The sequence below is a fragment of the Pseudorca crassidens genome, chromosome 18, assembly GCF_039906515.1.
Source record: "Pseudorca crassidens isolate mPseCra1 chromosome 18, mPseCra1.hap1, whole genome shotgun sequence".
Taxonomy (NCBI): Eukaryota; Metazoa; Chordata; class Mammalia; order Artiodactyla; family Delphinidae; genus Pseudorca; species Pseudorca crassidens.
In genome coordinates this window covers 57,706,880-57,728,566 of record NC_090313.1, presented here as the reverse complement: position 1 = coordinate 57,728,566, position 21,687 = coordinate 57,706,880, and the positions used below count along the sequence as shown (strand labels likewise).

The 21,687-nt window shown below is 35.3% G+C and overlaps 1 protein-coding gene across 13 annotated transcripts in view; it reads left to right on the top strand.

The window, feature by feature from the left end:
- CCDC122 (coiled-coil domain containing 122) overlaps nt 1–20,759 on the top strand; it is a 33,773-nt gene extending 13,014 nt beyond the window's left edge. For 11 of the 13 annotated variants that reach the window (XM_067713621.1, XM_067713624.1, XM_067713625.1 and 8 more), the window contains 3 exons: nt 4,508–4,903; nt 5,661–5,777; nt 19,819–20,759. In XM_067713621.1, the coding sequence (XP_067569722.1) occupies nt 4,715–4,903; nt 5,661–5,777; nt 19,819–19,968 (456 nt within the window). In that variant the 5' untranslated portion in view covers nt 4,508–4,714 and the 3' untranslated portion in view covers nt 19,969–20,759. Of the gene's footprint in view, nt 1–2,299; nt 2,452–4,507; nt 4,904–5,660; nt 5,778–19,818 lie in introns of those variants that run through there. The other 2 variants (XM_067713618.1, XM_067713619.1) reach the window with 2 other exon arrangements.
- The last annotated feature ends 928 nt before the right edge of the window (nt 20,760–21,687 follow it).

Genomic DNA, 21,687 nt, shown 5'->3' with positions numbered 1-21,687 from the left:
CTCCAGAGTTGTAAGAAATCAAGTCGGTTGTTTATTCCACCCAGTCTATGGTGTTTTTCCGTTTTTGTTTTTTTTTTTATTTTATAGAAGCCCGAGCTGATTAAGACGGGTGCAAAGGCACTTCATTAGAGAAATGATAATCTTTCAACAAGTGGTGGAGCACAGCTACATGCTAAAAGTGAACTTCAATTTCCACCTCATACTGTATATGAAAATTAAAAATGGATCATAGGCCTAAGTACAAGGATTGAAAGTACAAAGTATCTAGAAGAAAATATAGGAGAAAAACTTAGTGATGCTGGGTTTGGCAAAGGTTTCTTAAATAGTACACAAAAATTTTAAAAATTGGACTTCATTAAAAAACGTTTTTATTTCTGTTCAAAAGGCACTGTTATGAAAATAAATGTGAGGTATACCTGCTGGGGCCCTATGGGCATTTGGGTTGTCATAGACTGGGAGAAAATACTTGAAAACATACCTGACAATGTACTTGAATTTATTTATACTATATAAAGAACTCTTACAATTCAGGAAGGCAAACAACCCAGTTTAAAAATGGGCAAAAGATTTCAATGGTCATTTCATGCAAAAAGATATTGCAAAAGACAAGCACATGAAAAGATACTCAGTATCATCAATTATTAAAGAAATGCAAATTGAAATCATAATGAGATTTCATTCTGTACCCACTAGAATGGGTAAATTTAAAACGACTGACCATACCAAGTGCTGGTGCAGATATAAAAGAACTGGAATTCTCAGACCCAATTATTTTGGAATGTAAGTGATGTACCATTTGAAAAAATAGTTTACAGTTTGTTAAAAGTTTAAAATATGTCTACCATATAACCCATACATTCAATTTCTAGCTATTCATTTACCCAAGAGAAATAAAAGTGTATGCCCACTGGAAAACCAGGAACAACACAGATGTCTACCAGATGAATGAGTAAACAAAGTGTGGTATATTCGTACAAGAAATATTGCTCAGCAATAAAAAGAAAGAGCTACTGATATATCTAACAACATGGATGAGTCTCCAATTAGGCTGAGTGAAAGGAGTGAGACTAAAATTGTATATATTGTATGATTCTTTTCATATAAAATTCTTGAAAACGCAAACTAATTTTTGGTGACAGAGCAGATGAATGTTTGCCTGGAAACAGAGAGCTGAGGAGGGAAGGATAGATCACAAGGGATCAGGAGGAAACTTTTTTGGACATGTCTGATATTTGGACATGTGGGTAATGGATAAGTTCACTGTCTTAATTGTGACAGTCTCATGATCATAAAATTAAGTCAAAATTTATTAAATTGTAAAGTTTAAATATGTGCAGTTTATTTATATCAATTATATTTCAATAAATCTATTAACAAAGAAGGGAAGGAGAAGGGGGGGGAGATGAGAAAGAGGAAGGAAAGAAGGAAGGAGAGGGAGGAGGAGGAAGAGGAAGAGAAGCAGGAGGAGGGGGAGACGCAACAACAACAAGAAGACATAAAATTCTAGTGAAAGAGTAGAAGTGGATAGGAGGAGGAATTGAATAAAACCAGGGAGAAAAGTCAACAGTCTATTAGTTATGTTAGTCTAAGAAAGAGAAGAGATGATGACCAAATTAGTGTAAATGCCATCTCCCCATATTGATCAATAGGGTCAACAGCCTGATCTAGTTGACAGGTCATGTGTCCCTTTCCTGACCATTCCATGTACATCACTCATTGACCCATTTATTAAATATTTATAGAGCACCTACTTTGTGCCAGGTACTATTTTAACTACAGGGAAGATGGTGGTAAAGACGTTAGACAAGTTTACTGCACCCATGGAGTTTACTTTCTAGTTAGGGCAGGCAAGCAATAAAGATATAAAGTAATTCCATTGATTGAGATGTTACAAAGGAAATACAATAGGATGATGTGTAGAGAATAATGGGGGAGGAAGGTGGATAGTTAATTTATCTTTTGATTCAGGGAAGACTGTTCTGAGGAGTAGTAATAAAGCTGAATTGTGAAAGACAAAGACCCCAGCAGGTAATAGCTAGGGATAGAGAATTCTAAGGTGCAGGGAACAATTAATTACAAATGCCCTTAGGAGAGAAGGAACTAGGTGTATTTCATAAACAAAAGGAAGCTGGAAGTGGGGAGAGTAGTACACGAGAGGGATGGCAAAGTGGATAGGGATTAGAGCATGTATGGCCTTAAAAGCCATATTACAGAATTTGAATTTTATTATTAGTGCAATGGAAAACCACTGGAGGATCTTGAGCAGAGAAGTAGCATGATATGATTTATGTTTTTAAAGGATTCTTCTGCCTGAAAAATGGAGTCTAGTTGGGGGAGAGGAGGAAGCATGGAAACAGGAGACCAGTTGGAAGCTGGACTATGCTACAAAGACTGGTCAGAAGTGAGCTGGGATTTTATATATTTTGGAGGCCCAACCATCAAGATTTGTTGGTAAATAGGTTGTGGGGGTTAAGGTAAAGGGAAGAATCAAGAATGACTACTAGGTTTTTAAGTGTCCAGGTGGAAAGTGGTACAGTTTATTGAAATCAGGAAAGCTGGAAGAGGAACATGTTGGGTGTGCAAATTAAAAATTCTTTCCTGAACCTGTGTAGTTGAGACATCTATTACATATCCAAATAGAACTGTCAAGTGGGCATTTTAAATATTAGAGCTGGAGATAAAGGTTGAAGTTCATCAGCACGCTGTATTTTTCAGTGTACTTCCCTCTCTTGTCTCTGCCAAGAAAAGGATAGGCTGGGTCTGCCTTTCCAGTGAAGTGCTTCCCTCCCCAAATTATAGATTCATTTAAAGAGGATGACCATACTGGATAGAAGAAAAAGGATAAAGGCCTACAGTTTTATTGGTGGGAGGATCTACAGAACTTGATGAATAGTTAAATATAAAGAGAAGAGAGGGGCTTCCCTGGTGGCGCAGTGGTGAGAGTCTGCCTGCTGATGCAGGGGACACGAGTTCGTGCCCCAGTCCGGGAGGATCCCACATGCCGTGGAGCGGCTGGGCCCGTGAGCCATGGCCACTGAGCCTGTGCGTCCGGAGCCTGTGCTCCGCAACGGGAGAGAACACAACAGTGAGAGGCTTGCGTACTGCAAAAAAAAAAAGAGAAGGGAGGAATTAAATATGGCTCCCAAAGGAATACCATTAACTAAGTTTGGGAACATAGGGGTGTGGTAATTTGCATTTTTAGTCCCAAATCTTCATCCTTGTGTATACACCCTTTGCCATTTATCATTATAATGCCCTCCCATAATGGGTGGATATACTTTCTACCCCTCCACTGAGATTTGATCATGTGACCAGCTGGGATGTTATTCAAACAGAAGTTTGAAAAAGTTGTTCCATAATTGGGCTTCCATTCTTCTGCATCTGCTATCATCATGAGAAGGACATGCCTGTCCTGGCCCACTGGAGGATAAGATACATGTGAAGCAAAGCCAGGACACCCCGGTTGGCCCAGTTGAAGCCAACCTAAATCATCTTACAGCCAGCCAACCTCCAGACATTTGAGGAAATCCAACCAAAGTCAACAGAACCACCTAGCCAAGCCCAGTTGCTTCTTATCACATGAGCAATAAACACTAGTTATATGTCACGGAGGTTTTGTGATTCTGACAATAAGTGACTGATACAAGGGAGAGCAGGTTGGGATCGGGGAGGGGAGGATTAGTCTGATTTTTGGACACGATGAATTTGAGATGGCCAGTGGCAGCTGGGTGTAGGACTTAACAGCCACTTACATTCTGTGAATCATTAGCATATATGTATCTCAAGATCTAAGTATGGATAAGATTACCCAAGGAGTATATACAGAATGAGAGGAGGAGATTATGATGGCTGCATCCTGAGGAAAACCTGTATTTGAAGGAACCATCGAGATTGAAAAGCAATGCTCAGAGGTATCTGAGGAGAAGAAGAGAAGAGTACTGGTGGGTTTTAAAAAGGAGGTGCCGGTTAGAAATGCCAAATGCCTCAGAGAGGCAAAGCTAAATATACCTTTAAACTCATCTTACAAGTGAAGACAGTGAGGTTTGAATAGGGTAATTAAGTTTGCTATGTATGATCACGCCAACTAGTAAATAGTAGTAAGGACACTAGAACCTAGATCTTTTGTGTTTTCAATTCAGGGTTTTATCATTTTTATCATATAGATTTTCTTTAGTTTGTACTTCTGATTGCCCACAAATATATTAGTAAAATGATTGTAAAGTATCTTTTACATATAAAATGTTAAGACAAAGGATAAAATTTTAATATTTAGAATTAGATGAACATTAAAAAATAAGAAATATATAACCCTGGGCTCCCTCTGATTATAAAATAATTTTGTTACTTTATTACATGTCTCCGGTTATGCATCAATTTTTCTGTATCTGATAAATATATATTTTTTATGTTAAGTGATTTTTCTACACACACTATGGATCAAAACAATGACTTTTCTTTCATGTTGAATATCATGAACTAATAATAATAATGTTGAAATATCTTACAGAATGAACTTCATGAGCTTAAAACACAAATAGCATCTGTCTCTGCAGAAACTAAAGAAACGGAAAGGCAAATTTATCAGCAAGATGCTGCCATACAGACTACCAAACTTCAGTGTGGAAACCTGGAAAATCAAATCAAATCCTTACATACAGAAAATGTGAAGCTTAAATTTGACATAGAGGCAGCACAAGAAGATTTTGAGGAACAAATGATAAGATATAATGAATACTATGCAAAAATAAAAGCACATAAAGATAGTTTGAGAGAGGTAGAGAGCAAATGGTCATTCATGACTGAACTCAATGAGAAACGAGACCTTGTTAAAAAACTAAAGACAATGAAAGAGGAACTTATGCATCTCCAAAATCCAGAAGGAAACCTGATGAAACAAGTACAGGTTTGAAATATCACTTATTAAAATGTTTTCTATTATTCCTTTTATTGTAAGTACACTTACTAAGTGATAAACTTATCATTAACTTAATAAAATACCCATGGGTGCTCTAACTCGATTCACAAATTTGAAAACTTGTATAAGTGCATGAGTTATGTAACAACTATGCCATATGTGCAAATGCATGAAGGAAACATCCCCAAATCCCTTATGGATTAATAAAAATATATAGTCAAACAAAATCACAGTGAACAATTAATCCATTTGTTACAGAAGGTGTGACTCACAAAGATGTTGAAACTCTAGCTTCCAGGCTAATGGATACAGACCAATTAAAATCAATTTAGTGTGCTTAATGCTATTATACAAACAATATGAATTAATAATTGTACCCTAAGCATCTTTTTCTTAATAGTCTTTGAAGATGTTGGGAGATAAAAACTTAAAATAGCTATTATTTTTTGCTAAAGAATTTAAAAATATCCTTTATATTGTAGCTGGGCAATTGCCCCTGTGGCTACCACTTTCCTTTATGTCTTATTTTCATTTGGTTTTTACTTCTATATTTTCAAATCTAAGGTTTGCTTGTTTGAACAACCATTCTTTGTTCCTCGTACCTATAGAAGTAATATTCTAATCCTATTTATCAAAATTAAATGTGATGGCTAGTATTCTTAAATTATAGAAACACTGAAAATCTTGGATTTATATTGACCATTCATTGTTTGATGTGTATATTTTAAATTCTATAAACATACAGGAAGACATTATAAACCTAAAGGATAAAATTATAACTGTAAAAGAATCCATCATTGAAAAAACTTGTTTTCTTGAGGAAGAAAAAAAGACACATGAAAAATTAAGAAAAGAAATAGAGGTAAGTCTTAATTATCTGGATTTCAATGTTTTATGGGATCATTTTTTAAACTTTTACTATAGTCATAATTTCCATAGTTTACTCTCAATTCCCAAAATAGCTAGAGAACAAAAAAGAACTACAAAAAGCAGTTGATAAGTCTAAACCATTAATAGGTAAGTATAGAGACTCCCTCATTCAAAAATATTCAAATATATTAGTACATTCAAAGAAAGCAAGTACTCACTGTTATTTAAATCTGGCCTAGAATTCTTCCAGGTCGTATTCCACCAATTTTGTACCCAGTTAATGGCTAGAAAGCAGAGGCTAATACTGTATGTGGCCTTTTCAGATTGGCTTCTTTCACCTAACAATATGCATTTAAAATCCTTCCATGTGGGGGCTTCCCTGGTGGTGCAGTGGTTGAGAGTCCGCCTGCCGATTCAGGGGACACGGGTTCGTGCCCCGGTCCGGGAAGATCCCACATGCTGCGGAGCGGCTGGGCCTGTGAGCCATGGCCGCTGAGCCTGCGCGTCCAGAGCCTGTGCTCCGCAACGGGAGAGGCCACAGCAGTGAGAGGCCCGCGTACCGCAAAAAAAAAAAAAAAAAAAAAAAAAAAAATCCTTCCATGTGTTTTCATGTCTTGATAGTGAGCTGAGTGATAATTCCATTCTCTAGATGTACCACTGTTTATCCATTCACCTGCTAGAGGACATCTTTCTTGCTTCCAGGTTTAGGCCATTATGAATAAAGTTGCTATAAACATAAAAAAAAAGAAAGTAGAAGCTATCCAGTCAAAAATATGACCACTCCTAGACAGAAATTAAAGACTCTTCAAAGTAAAGTAAAGACAATGGAAGTATTGGTATTCTAAACTCCTCTGACTTCCTATTTGTAATTTTCAACTGTCCAATTAAAAACAACAAACTGATATGTAAAATTAAAAGTGAAACTAAATTTGAGGTGCCACTGGCAGACCTCTATAGTCATTATTGTTTAGATGAGGGCAGAACAAAAATGGAAAAGTGTACGTTGTTAAGGGCAAAAAAATAATTTTCACCCTTAAAAATTACTTTGGAAAATAAAAAGATGTATATTTTCAACTTGTTTGTGTCTAATTTGACACAATAAAAAAAACCTGAGGAATTTGAAGACAAAAACCCTCACCTTTACAAAACATTCTCTTCAAGAAACACCATGATTTTATCTTATATTTTACTAGCAATCTAAATAAATGGGTATTTTTTTTACCCTTCTAGATATCAAGATTTATTATAAAACTATAATAGTAAGACAGTATATAAGTGGCATAGAAATAGAAAAAATGATTAATGAAACAGAAAAAAAGAATCCAGAAATAATCCATCATAAAGGGTACAAACAAAAATAAATTAGCCATATGAAAAAATAAAGACAATTTTGAAATAAAATTAGATTCCTACCTCTTAACACACGCATGCACATGCTTCCACGAGGATTGAAGACAATATAGGAGACAAACTTAACCATTTGTGTTACAGAAGTATTTATTTTAAAAGACACACAGACATATATGCAAACTACATGATTAAATGTTACTTTTGACTATATCATAAATTTCTAGATTATTGAGATGCAGCATAACAATAAAGAAGACAAGACTCATTTTGAGAGAGGGTATTTGTAACATACATAAGTGACTAAGAGATAAGAAAATTTCAAACAAGTTTCAAATACAACATTGGTAAAATGGTATGAAAAGTCTTACCTTTCAAAACATGAATATCAAAAAGAAAAACCCAATGGAAATGATGAACAACCTCGCTAACAATAAGGGGTTGATAATTCAAACCACAATAAGGCCCCATATTTAGCCTGTCAGTTATCAATATTACAATTTGTAAGATGTGGACCACCTGAATTCTAAAATACTATTGGTATGAGTATAAATTGGTTAAAGCATTTTGGAGAGAAATTTGAGATTCTTAGTAATTTTTGTTAAGGTATAATTGTCATAAGAGTAGGTACACTATTTATAAGGGTTTAGCTTGATTAATTTTGGCAATTTATACATACACCTGGGTTACCATGACCTAGCTCAAGATATAAAACTTTTGCATCATGCCCAGAAAGTTCTCTTGTCCCTTTTCCTCAGGCTACCACTATGCTGATTTTGAAAACAGCTTTATTGAGATATAATTCACATACCATACAATTCACCCATTTAAACTGCATAATTCAATGGGTTTTAGTATGAATACAGATAATTTGTAACCATTACCATAGTAAATTTTAGAAATTTTCATCACCTCAAAAGAAACCCCATACCCTTTAGCTGTGCCCTCTCCATGTGTCTATTGTATTTACCCATATTTTTACTCCACCATATTCTTTCTTCCTTCCTGATGTTCTAAGATTTCCTCTTTTATCATTTCCTTTCTCTTTAGAAAATTTCTAAATCATTCTTTTAGGAGAAGTCGGCTGGTGGCAGTCTCTGGGTTTTTTCTTTTTTTTCATCTGAGAATGTCTTCATTTCCCTTTCATCTCTGAAAGATATTTTGGTGGATATAGAATTCTGGGTTGACAGTTCTTTTCAGTTGAAAAATGCTGTGCCACTTCTTTCTCGTCTCTATGATTTCTAACAGATAATCCACTGTCATTTGAATTGTTTTTCTCTCTACAGATAAGGTATTTGTTTCTTGCTGCTTTCAAACTTTCCTGTCTTTAGTTTTCAGAAGTTTTACTATTATATATTTTAGAACTAATTTCTTTGGATTTATACTATCTGGAAAATTCTCAGCTTCTTGATTCTGTAGGCTTATGTCTTTTGCCAAATTTGAGAAGTTTTCAGCTCTGATTTATTTGAATACTTTTGCAGTTCTGCCCTCTTTTCTCCTAACCTTCCAGGACTCTGATGACACAAATCATAGGTCTTTTTGTGATATAGCCCTACAGGTCCCTGAGGCTCTCTTCATTTCTTTTTTTCAGTCTTTTGTCTTTCAGTTTTTCAGATTGAGTAATCCTTAGAGTTCTATCTTCCATTCACTGATTCTTTCCTTTATCCCCTCCATTCTGCTATTGAACCATTCCATGAAATTTTTTATTTCAGTTACTGTGTTTTTTCCATTTGGCTCTTTGTATCCTTTTTTCCTTTGCTGAGACTTTTTATAATATTCATTTGTTTCAGGCAATTCATAATTACTCATTGAAGCATTTTTATGATGATCGGCTTTAAAATGCTTGTCAGATGATGCTAACTTCTGCATTTTCTTGGTGTTGGCACATGTTGATTGTTATTTCTTACTCACTTTGAGGTCTTCCTGGTTCTTGCTTTGAGGAGAGATTTTCTATTGAGATCTGGACATGTTGGGTACTATGTTTTAAGACTCTGGGTCATTGTTGCTTCCAGGTAGTACTGGAAGTTCAGAGTCTCCATGGACACTCATGGAGGGAAGAAGGGCTTCTTGTTACTGCTAGTCAAAAGTGGGAGTTCTGGCTGCCCACTAGGCTTCTGTTGATAAGCCCGTGGCTGGGAAAGGGCAGGAGCACCTCTTTACTGCTCCCGTGTAGATGTGGCCTTGCTACTACTGAGCGGTGGTAAAAGCCCTGACTCTCCACTAGGCCTCCTCTGACATTCTCCCAGTGAGGAGGGGGAAGAATGCCTTGTTACCACTAGATGGGAGTAGAAGTCCAGCCTTCCCAGATGGGCTCCACTCACACCAGAGGATGTGGTTTGTTACTTTCCAGAGGGAATGAAAAGTCCTGGCTCCCCAGTCAGCCTTCTCTGACACCACCCCAGCAGGAGGACCAGGGCACCTTTTAATAGCCCAGCAAAGGTGAAAGTGTAGGCTTTGCTAGTGTGGGTGGTGTGGGGCCATAGTTTTTTCTGTGGTGTTTGACTTGAGTAGTTACTACCTAAAAGTTTTCAGTCTTGCATAGTCTGCCTTTTTCCTGGTCCTTTGGCTAGAAAACAGGCTTTTCTTGGAGTTTTTTGTTTTGTTTTGTTTTGTTTTTGTCTGCACCTATTGGCATTTCCAGCTTGCTGTCTTCCCCATATCCAGTCTGGGATATATGAGGCAAAATGAAAACCCAGGGAACTCATTACCAAGTCGTTCCTAGGATCCTAAGGTCTCCAGCCAGTCTGGCTTCTCTCCACCTTTCAGAAGCTTCTTATGCTAATATTACATACAGTGTCCAGGGATTTTAGTTGTACTTAGCATGAGGAATAGGTATATGAAATGCATCTACTTTATTTTGACAGAAGCAGAAGTGTACATAGGTATTTTTAGTGGTAAAGGGTGATGTAAATGTCTACTAATGATAGATTTAGATGGAATGTCATTGAGCTTGAGACCAGTTTTTAATGTTTTCATCAGTATATTTCTTATCGTGAAATTTAATAAAGTCTTTTAAGCTTTCATAATAGGGTTACTAAAGATACTTTTAGGCTTTTTAATTTTAGTTTTATTAACTCTAATGCATTAAAAAGTAGTCCTCAATTCTATCACAACATTATGATTGAAAAAATGAAAATCTAAGAAATTAGAGATTATCTGTAATAAACTATAACACTGAAGGACAAATACCACAGCCACAGCATTGTTTTGAGAGCACTGCATTTTTTTCCCAACAACTTCATTTATTGCTTGATGAGAATTTATCATTGACACAAGTAACTTCTTTCTCAAAACAACTAGTTTAAGAGTATAAATTTAAGTACCAGAAGATTTTTATTACTTATTTCTTTTTTGAGTCTTTTTTTTTTTTTCTATTCCTTCTGGATGTTTTTAGCCATGGTCTTGGTATAGTTCATGGTCATCTTTTGCCTGGATTATAGCATTCTTTTGTTCTAATGTTTAATTCTTTCAATATTTTGTGCTTTGCATGTTTAATCTTGATATTAATGGTGCTTTTTACATTTTTTGATTAAGAAAAACTGAAAATGGTTTTTGAATTTTACATGGTTTTTTTTTAGTCAAATGAATGTTTTTGGTAATTTTAGGCCATGTCTGAATGAAAGAAGTATTTCCAAATAATTATCCCAAAATGCCTTTTTTCCCTGTCTATTGTCTGTCCTTATATATATTTTAGAAGAAAGGAACTAAAGAGAGGAAAATAAAGATAAGTTATGAGTCACTGATGAAGAAAAGTGGGGAAGCAAAATACAAAGCAAACAAACACAAAGCATTAAGCAGGAATCATTTTTAAAAACATGTTATTTGCCAAATCCAAGAGTTTTCAGGGAAGGGAAACTAGAGCAGTTAAGAAGTTTTTAGCAAATGATGAGTGCTGCAAGTAACATTTTGTGATAAACAGGTATTGTGTAAAGCATTTTAAGATTTATTAACGGTTACCCTTGCCTACATTTTGTTCAATTTGAGCTCCAAATTTAAGGGACAGGGAAAAATTCAGAGTGCTTTTGGAGCTACTAGGGATCAGGAACAAAATACGTTTCACTTGTTACAATGCAACATGCAGGTTACACAATTAACTAATCTATTCATTTACTGAGGTCAGCCACAGAAATGATTACACAACTAGAAAGCCGGTCCTACGTGAAAAACCCAAAGAAGCAAAGGTAAAAAGGTAAACTAAAGGCAGGGTAAGAATGATTCAGATAGCTAGATGACATGGTAACAAATTATTCTGTCTTACAAAAGGTACAAGAAGAAATGTTCAGTATTATTAAATCTATTGCTGTTTATTGAGTGCCTGGTATTTTTCAAGCACTTTGTGTAGGCTATCCCATTTAAATTCTCACAGTAGCATATTTTACAGAATTTCAGAAAATTTAAATAACTTGTACAAGGTTATATAGCTAGTGATAAGGAACAGAATAGAATATGAGTCCATGTCTTTTGGACTCTACTCCCAGTCTTTTTAAAAAATGGTTTTCACTTCTGTGGAAATATATTCTCCTTGGAAAAGATTAAAATTTTAGAGGGAAGGCTAAAGTTCCTTTGACCGCTGCCTCCCATTACATTGCTCTCTTATCACACTCACCTATTCCTAATGGCAACCGCTGTTTGGTGTGTGCACTTGGGTAAGCATGAGTATGTATGTATATATGTATATATACACATGTGCATGTACACACACACATGAACACACATCTATGCATAGGGGAAGATTACATAAAGTACCATACATATAATTTTGCAACTACTTTACTTACTCAATAACCTATATCATAGTTTTTTTTCATATTAGTACCTATGGGCCTACATTATTCTTTTGAACTGCTGCAAAATATCTCACAGTATGACTATACCTTAAATTATATAAACATGCCACAACTGATAGACATTAAGTTATTTCCAGCGTTTCACTATTAAAAGTAGTGTTGTAGTGAACATAGTACACACACCCTTTGTATCAAGAAGTAGAATTACTGGGTCGTAAGATAAGTTCCATGATCTTACTAATATTTAATATGTTCTCTTAATAATTATCACCACAAATAATAATAATAACTTACGTTTGAAATCATTTTATACTGTTTTAGGTATTCCTACCCCTCATCATGAGGTTGATTGAGTAAATATTAAATTTGGCCTTATTCGGAGCCCCAAACTTCTGTATTATCTCCCTTCAAATCCTTGGCTTTAACTTGAACTGCAGTTGCATTGGGGGTGGGGGTAAAATTTCAAGGATCACTGTGGGGAAAAACAGCTACAATGCTGAAGAACTGACCTGAGATTTTAGCATCTGCCCACTGCTACTACTGCCACACTTTAGGAGTAAAGACCATACTCAGAACTAAGAACTAACATAAAACTAGACTAAAGACAAGGCCTAGATCTAAGAACAAAACTGAAATGGACACTCTCTAGCAAAAGTATAAAATAAAGTCTCACAAGTTCAAGATGATCCACCAGTAACTTAACTGACTGTTAGAACAAAATTCAAAACTTTTCAGAATAAAATAACATAATCCAGAGTTTATAATATATGTACACTGTTCAGTTAATTAAAAGCATTCTTACACATGTAAACAAATAGAAAAGTATTACCAATAATTAAGAGAATAATCAAGAAAAACAGTTGAATAATTAATCAAGTCACAGTTGACTCAGCAGTTGTTCGGCAGGGATGGAAAATTATGATTAAATACGTTAAATATTCTACAGCAGCAGTCCCCAACCTTTTTGGCACCAGGGACCAGTTTCGTGGCAGACAATTTTTCCACGGACAGGGATGGGGGGAGTAGAGCAATGGTTCAGGCAGTAACGCGAGTGATGAGGAGAGATGGGGAGCTGCAGATGAAGCTTTGCTCACTCGCCTACTGCTCACCTCCTGCTGTGCGGCCTGGTTCCTAACAGGCCGCAGACCAGTACTGGTCCACGGCCCCGGGGTTGGGGACTCCTGTTCTACATGAAAGATGGATACACAGTAATGGGTAAAGAGAAAGAATATTAATCATATAAAAGAACCAAATGGAAATCTTAGAACTGAAGAAAAAGTTGAAAAAAATTATTGGATGTAATTGATAGCAGGTTAGACACAACAGGAGCAAGATCTTTCTTAAACTTGAAGACAGATCAGTAGAAGTCATCAAAGCAAGCATACAGAGAAAAAGAAAAAAAACTGAAGAAAATGCATAGAGCCTCAGTGACTTGTGAGACCATGTTAAGCAATGTGACATATGGGTAATTAGAGTTTCAGGAGGTGAGGAGAGAGAGAGAAAAGGGAACAGAAATATTAAGAAATACTGGCCAACAATTCTCCAAACTTGACTAAAAGAATAACTCATAGATTCAAGAAATTTACCAAACCCAAAGCAGGAGAAATACAGAGAAAACTGTATCTAAGGAAATTATAGTCAAGCTACTGAAAACCAAATACAAAGAAAAAAATCTTAAAAGCAGCCAGAAAACAAGACACATTAAATATACAAGAACAGTGATGGTTATTGATTTTTTTAATAGACTTTATTGTTTTAGAGCAGTTTTAGGTTCACAGCAAAATTGAGCAGAAGGTACAGAGTGTTCCCTCATACTCCCTGCCCCCTGGCAGCCTCCCAAGCTATCAACAGCTCCCACCAGGGTGGTACATTTGTTACAACTGATAAACCTAGGTTGACACATCATTATCACCCAGAGTTCATAGTTTACATTAGGGTTTACTCTTGGTGGTGTACCTTCTATGAATTTTGACAGATGTATAATGACATGTATCCACCATTATAATATCATACAGAGGAGTTTCAGGGGAGTGGTGGTGGTGGGATGAATTGGGAGATTGGGATTGACATATATACACTAATATGTATAAAATAGATAACTAATTTAAAAAAAAGAAGAGTTTCACTGTCCAAAAAATCCTCTGTGCTCTATGTATTCATCCCAACCTCTGTCAGCCACAGATCTTTTTACTGTCTCCATGGTTTTACCTTTTCCAGAATATCATATAGTTAGAATCATACAGTTTGTGGCCTTTTCAGATTGGCTTCTTCCACTTAGTAATATGCATTTAAGGTTCCTTGTAACATTTCATGGCTTGATAGCTCATTTTTTGTTTTATTTATTTATCTTTTTAGTGCTAAATAATATTCTGTTGTCTGGATATACAACAGTTTATTCTTTCACCTACTGAGGGACATCTTGATTGCTTCCAAGTTTTGGCAATTACAAATAAAGCTGCTATAAACATCTGTATTTTTGTGTGGATATCAGTTTTCAACTCCTTTGGGTAAATGCCAAAGGGTGTGATTGCTGGATCATGTGGTAGAGTATGTTTAGTTTTGTAAGAAACCACCAAGCTGTCTTCCAAAGTGGCTGGACCATTTTGCATTCCCACCAGCAATGAATGGAGAGTTCCTCTTGCTCCACATCCTCACCAGCATTTGGTGTCATCAGTGTTGCAGATTTTGGTCATTCTAATAGGTGTGTAGTGGTATCTCATTGTTTTAATTCTCATTTCCCTGATGACATTTCATGTGGAGCATGTTTTCATATGCTTATTTGCCATTTGTATATCTTCTCTGGTGTGGTGTCTGTTCAGGTTTCTGGCCTATTTTTTAATCTGGTTATTTTCTTATTGTTACATTTTAAGAGTTTGTTGTATATTTTGAATAACAGTTCTTTATCAGATGTGTCTTTTGCAAATATTTTCTCCCAGTCTGTGGCTTGTCTTATTTTCTTGACAGTGTCTTTTACAGAGCAGAAAGTTTAATTTTTATGAGGTCCATCTTATCAATCATTTCTTTCATGGATTGTGCCTTCAGTGTTGTATGTAAAAAGACATCACCAAACCCAGGGTCATCTAGGCTTTCTCCTGTGTTATCTTCTAGGAGTTCTATAGTTTTGCATTCTATATTTAGGTCTGTGATCCACTCTGAGTGTAGACAGAAAAGAAATAAATAAAAAAGGCAAAATAGACTAATGGAACACAAATATTGAAATGGTAGACTCAAACCCAAACATATCAGTGGTTACATCAAATGTAAATGGACTAAACATTCCAATTAAAAGGTAAAAATTATCAGATTGGATTGAAAAAACAATTTGCGAACATAACTTTTTCACAAGAGATGCACTTTGAATATAAAGACACAGACAGGTTGAAAGATAGAAAAAGATAAGCTATGAAGACATCAGTCTTAAGAAAACTGGTCATGGCTGTATTAATATCAAGTAGATTTTAAGATATGGACTACCATCAAAGTTGAAGAGGGCCAGTCAATTCACCAGAAACAAATAATAATACTAAATGTGTATTTACCTAATCATAAAGCTTCAAAATACATAAGCAAAAACTGACAAAATTAAAAAGAAAAAGATACAAATCTACAATCATATTGGAGAACTTAACAACTTTTTTGAGTAGTTGATAGAGCAATACACAAAATCAGTAAGCAAGCATATAGAAAATTTGAACAACTTATCTACCAACTAAACCTAATTACCATATATAAAATACTCCACCTAATAACTGTTGATTATATTTTATTTTCAAAGGCACATGGAACATTCACCAAGATAGACAGTACACTGGATGATAAATTTCAAAGAATTTGGTATTCTTTGATAACAGCAGAATTTAATTAAAAATCAGTAACAATAAGAAAGCTAGAAAATACATAAACATTTTGAAATTGAGTATCACAATTATAAATAATCCATGAGTCAAAAAAGAAATCACAAAAAAAGAAGAAATCATGAGAATTATTACAAAATATTTGAAATTGAATGATAATGAAAACACAGCATATAAAAAACCATAGGGTATAGCTAGGGCAGTATTTAGAGGAAAATTTACAGCTTTAAGTGTGCATATTAGAAGAGAAAAAAGGTTTAAAAGCAATTATCTAAGCTTCCATCTTAAGAGACTAGAAAATAAGAATAAATTCAGCCCATAGCAAATAGGAAGAAATGACATAATAAATAGAAATCAGTGAAATAGAAAATGGAAAATCAGAGAAAATCAGCAAAGCCAAAAGTTGAAAAGACTAATAAAATTGATAAACCATAACAATACTGATCAAAAAATGAGGATCGTGGGGACACCACTTTAGGTCCTATAGACTTAAAAGGATGATAAAGGCCTATTATAAAGAACAATAAATTTAACAACTTAGATGAAATGGACAAATTCCTTGAAAAGCGCACATACCATCAGTAACACAGGAAGAAATTACTTTTATGTTTAGACCTATGATCCATTTAAAATTAGGCTATATAAATGGTGTAAAGTAGGAATCAATGAAATTGAACTCATAATTAAAACCCTCCCCACAAGGAAAGCTTCAGACTGACATGGCTTCACTGGTAAATTCTATCACACATTTAAGGAAGAAATAATACCCAGCCTATACAAATTTTTTCAGAAAATGGAGGGTGGAACTCTTCCCAGCTTATTTTAGGAGGCCAGCATAACCCTGACACAAAGAATGAACAGGAACATTACCAGAAAAGTAATTACAGACCAATGTTCCTCATGAACGTAGATGCAAAATATTTTCAAATTGACATCCGCTGGTATGTATAAAAAGGTTAGTAACTCATGACCAGGCAAAGTTTATCTCAGGAATGCAAAGTTGGTTTAACTTTCAAAACACAAACAATGTAAAGAAGTGAAGGAGCCATCATGTAGATCTGAGGAATAGCTTTCCAGGCAAAGGAAAAAATAAGTGCAAAAGTCTTAAGATGAGAACGTACTTGGACTCAGATTCTAGAAGTGAAGTATGCCTAGAGTGAAGGGAATGAAGAGGCCACTCTTTTTGCCACTGTGTTTTCTGAGCACCACCCCTGCTTCATTATTATTCTTATTTCTGCCTTGAGTGTAACAATAACTAAATAAGAATAGTAACCCCTCCATTTCTTAGAGGCAAAAAAAGCTGTATTCTCTCCAGAACCACTACATCCTTAGCTGTGTAATGGTATTCAAGTTTGAATATTGACACATACCAAAGGCAGAATTATACCAATAGAGGCTGAACAATTGGCTGGCCTTCAAGAAGGCTCACAATGTGACCTTCATCTTTACGAAGTTACTTCTTGGCCAAAACCTCCTTTTAGCCTTGTGGGCTTAGAAAATTAACCTTTTAAATATCCCAGGGTTGCGTAGACATGGAGAAGTGCTAGTAGAGTTCACAAGAACCTGATGTATAAAACTCAAATGCCAGTTTATTAGTTTACAATAATAAACAAAACTCTCAAGGAAATCAGAAAACCTATCAGTCATCAGTGCTTCTTCTCCCTGTAAGGAAACTACACTGGAAGCCAAATTATCATAAAGCTGGTTACTGAGCATGGAAATCAAGTCAGTCATTTGAGTTGGAGTGTTCTTAACCTCTGGCTCTGGACACTCAAGGAGCCAATCTCCGTAACAGTGTTATTCTTATCAGACAGTCACTGGATGGGAACTACCAACACATGCCTCCTTCACTTGCCTATTTTTGTGCTACGTTCTTCACATAAACCCTTCTGATGATATATTCTTTCTTTAGTTTATATTAATACCTCCTGTGATATCTAGCTGAGGCTGGTGATCTAGAGTCCCACTAAGGGGACTTTGCATGTCTCTACTCTGATCCATGGTGTATTAGTTTCACAGCTTCACTGCTGAAGAATAATTTTAGATGCGGGCTAATATGATTTATGGAATAACCAAAATTTTGTTCTAGTTTTTTGATTTCTATTAGTATATTCTATGAACATGTATATAAGCATATTCAGTGACTATATTCTCCTTATGAATGTATGCTATTGGATATATCAATGGATGTATTTATTACATATTAATATATGCAGTGATATGTATTACATATATACGTATAAGTTGATATATATCCCTTTGGATATACTTGATATATTAAAAATCTTATTTTGAATATAGTTTCATTATCTAATATGATGTTTCTGTTTACCAATTTAATTTATAATTCTTTTAAAGTCATTTTCTGTTTTGCCAATATATCAGGAGGCCTAGTTCACCAATTTGAATGAACTATCTGACTTTGAAGAATTAACAAAACTGAAAACTTAAAAGGATGTTTAAATTTTATAGCAATTTATGTGAAGTGTTACTTGACAAGTTTTCACTTTGTTTTTATACCAGTATTTTGGAATGCTTACAGTGTTTCTGTCCTAGTTCCCCTGATGCTCTGCAGAACTGTGTTTCCATATAATTGGTTTCTTTTGTATTCCTGTATGTTTTATTTTATGCATTTAAAAAACATTCTAAGAAGAAGTCCATAGTCCTCACATACTATCAAAATGAGCCATGGCATAATAAAGGTGAAGAAGCTCCAAGTTAAGGGAGAAGCTGGGAAAGAGAGAGGGGAAGCTGTACTGAGGGTCCCAGTAAAAAGGGTCCCAGTAAAAAGGAAAGCTGAGTTACAGAGAGAAGGGGAGACAGGTCGGGGACAGAGTCTTAACGCCCCAGAAACCCAGAGTCTTGTCTCCCTACAGCCATCTTAAGCTATAAACTTATTTTGGCAAATTGGTTATTTTGACAAATTTGGTGAATTGGTGTTTTGACAAATTGATTCTTCTTTGTATTGACCTAGAATCACCTTCCTGACTGACTAGAGCTCTCTCTTCAATAGACATGAGAATGAAGAAGTAACTTTCCCAGCCCCACTAATCAGTTCATTTTAAAGTGGGTGTTTTACTACAATACCACTGTCACACTCACTGGAAGTACCACTTCACACCCACTAAGATGGCTATGATTATGATCAAAAAGACAGGTAATATCAAATACTTTCAGTGTGTGAAGAATTGGAACCCTCCCACATGCTGGTGAGAATGTAAACTCGTGCAGCCAGAGTAGAAAACGGCATGGCAGTTCAGCAAAAAATTAAAAATAGAATTACTACATGATCCAGCAATTCTACTTCTGGGTATATACCTAAAAGAATTGAAAGCAGAGTCTCAAAGATATATTTATATCCATATTCATAGCAGTGTTGGTCGCAATAGCCAAAACTAGGAACAACCCAAGTGTCCATCAATGGATGAATGGATAAACAAACTGTGGTGTATACACACAATGAAATATTATTCAGCCTTAACCCATGCACTTTCCACTGGGCCTCACTGCCCTCCGCTGTAGCCTTGTCTGTCTCAGCATAAATACTGATCTACTTAATGGCAGGGAAATGGCCTACATGATCTCCTGGATCTTTTAGATCAATGGGTCTATGTTTCAGTGAACCACTAGATACAGGAAATGAAACCATTACTCTTAACCAGAACCTGCTTTGATAAGTAGAAGGCCCTCCATCACAGATGCTTCCCTTGTGTTCAAATCCCAAACACCATCACTTGCTAGCTGTGAAACCTTGAGTGCATTACTTAAACTCTTTGATCTTCAGTTTATACAAAAGTGGGGATAATAATATTTACATCATAAGGTGTTATGAGAATTTAATTACATGTAAAAAGCTCTCATCACAGTATCTAGCATGTAATGTGTTGAATACTTATAATTACTGTTTATTTTTATTATCATTATTATTTACAGTGAGTAATTTTTAATCAAGTGCTTTCCTCTTTAGAGTAGTCAAAATATCCTTTATGGCTGTTTACTATTTTTCCTTCTCAAGGCCCATTGACATGTGCTCTTCTTTTAATAGGTACAACATAAGAGATATGGTGCAATTCTTAAGCGTTTGCACTGTCAGGTGAACAAGCTTCAGTCAGATAGAAGACAATGGCAATGGAACATTCAACAGCTGCAAAAAACTGCAGCTGAACTGAGAAAATGCATTGGAACGGAAGGTTAACATGGCCAAGGGTAATGTAGTATAGGGTAATGCTGAGCACAGACTATGCCACAAAAATTATGGGATAGAAAGGTGAGAATATCCTTTGGGTCTTAACAAATGACATCCACTATCAGAGGGCTCTCTTAATGACAGATATGTTTTCTTTTCTTTGAATCAGTCATCTGTTTGCTGAAATGCCTTCCAACCCGATAATTGATAGCAATAGAGAGACAATAGGAAGACTCACAGAAGAATAGTGAAAGACTCTGTATGAATATTTTGAGTGTATAAGATATATTGTACTCATGAATGCCTGTTTTTAAACATGTTGCCTTCACTAGCACATGAAGCAAAAATTTAGAAGAAAAGAAGCATTTGAATTTACAGTGGTTTAAATTGTTAAGACATTTTAAATGGTTGTCTGTTTCAAACTACCTGCTTTTTACCCCTGGCTTCAAAGCAGTCCATAAATGTTGACATTTATAATAAGGTTGTTATGTGTTCAAGGCTTCAGATATTTACTTAGATTTTCTCTTTTATCCAGAAGGTAACAATCATTTTTCTTTGCTGTTGGATAACATATTTTTAGAGTGTTACAATGTATACAATTTTTTGTTCACTTTTCTGTCTGTATGTTCTTTCTTACTACTCTATAGCTAAATTGAATTTATAACATCATGTAAGGCAAACATACCAGCTCTTAATGTTAACCAATGTAGACTAACATTTTTTTTCTCATTGAAAGTCATATACTATGTCCACAGCAACAAACTTGTGCCTTTTAGAATAAAAGCGCTCCTTCTTGTGGCTCCATTGCGTTAAATTTTTAGAAGCAGAAACAAAACATTAATTATTGAAGATATGGTTTTTAAATATTCACTTTTAGGATTTAATGAGTTCAAAGCAATAACATCAAAAAGGTATCTTAGGTCCATTTTCTCCTCACCTTTCTATGTGCATAAGATTCAGTAAGAGTATAGCTGACATAAAACCTGATAATCTTGTTTGCTTAATATTAGTAGTCCTATTAGGAATTTGCATGGCTTATGATGGCTAACACTTCAAGTGGCTTATGCTGTAACACAATCAGCGTTGGCCCATGACTCAGAACTAGGTTATTTTCTTCCTTTCTTCTATTTTTTAGGATTAGGATTAGGGTTAGAGTTAGTAGATCACAGACATAAATGCAAAATGCAAAATTATAAAACTGCTAGAAGATAACATAAGAGAAAGCCTAGCTAACCATCAGTATGGTGATGTCTTTTTTAGATACAACACTGAAGGCACAACCCGTGAAAGAAATAATTGATAAGCTAGACTTCATTAAAATTAAAAATGCCTGCTCTGTAATAGACAGTGTGAAGAGAATGATAAGACAAGCTATAGACTGAAAGAAAATATTTGCAAAAGGCAAACCTGATAAAGCACTGTTATTCAAAATATAAAGTAAACTCTTAAAACTCAACAATAAGAAAACAAATAACCAGATTAAAAAATGGGCCAAAGGCCTAATAGACACCTCACCAAAGAAGATACACAGATGGCAAATAAGCATATGAAAATATGCTCCACATGATATGTCATCAAGGAAATGAGAATTAAAACAATGAGATACCACTACACACCTGTTAGAATGGCCAAAATCTGTAACACTGACAACACCAAATGCTGATGAGAATGTGGAGCAACAGAAACCCCAAACAGAAATGCAAAATGGTACAACCATTGTGGAAGAAG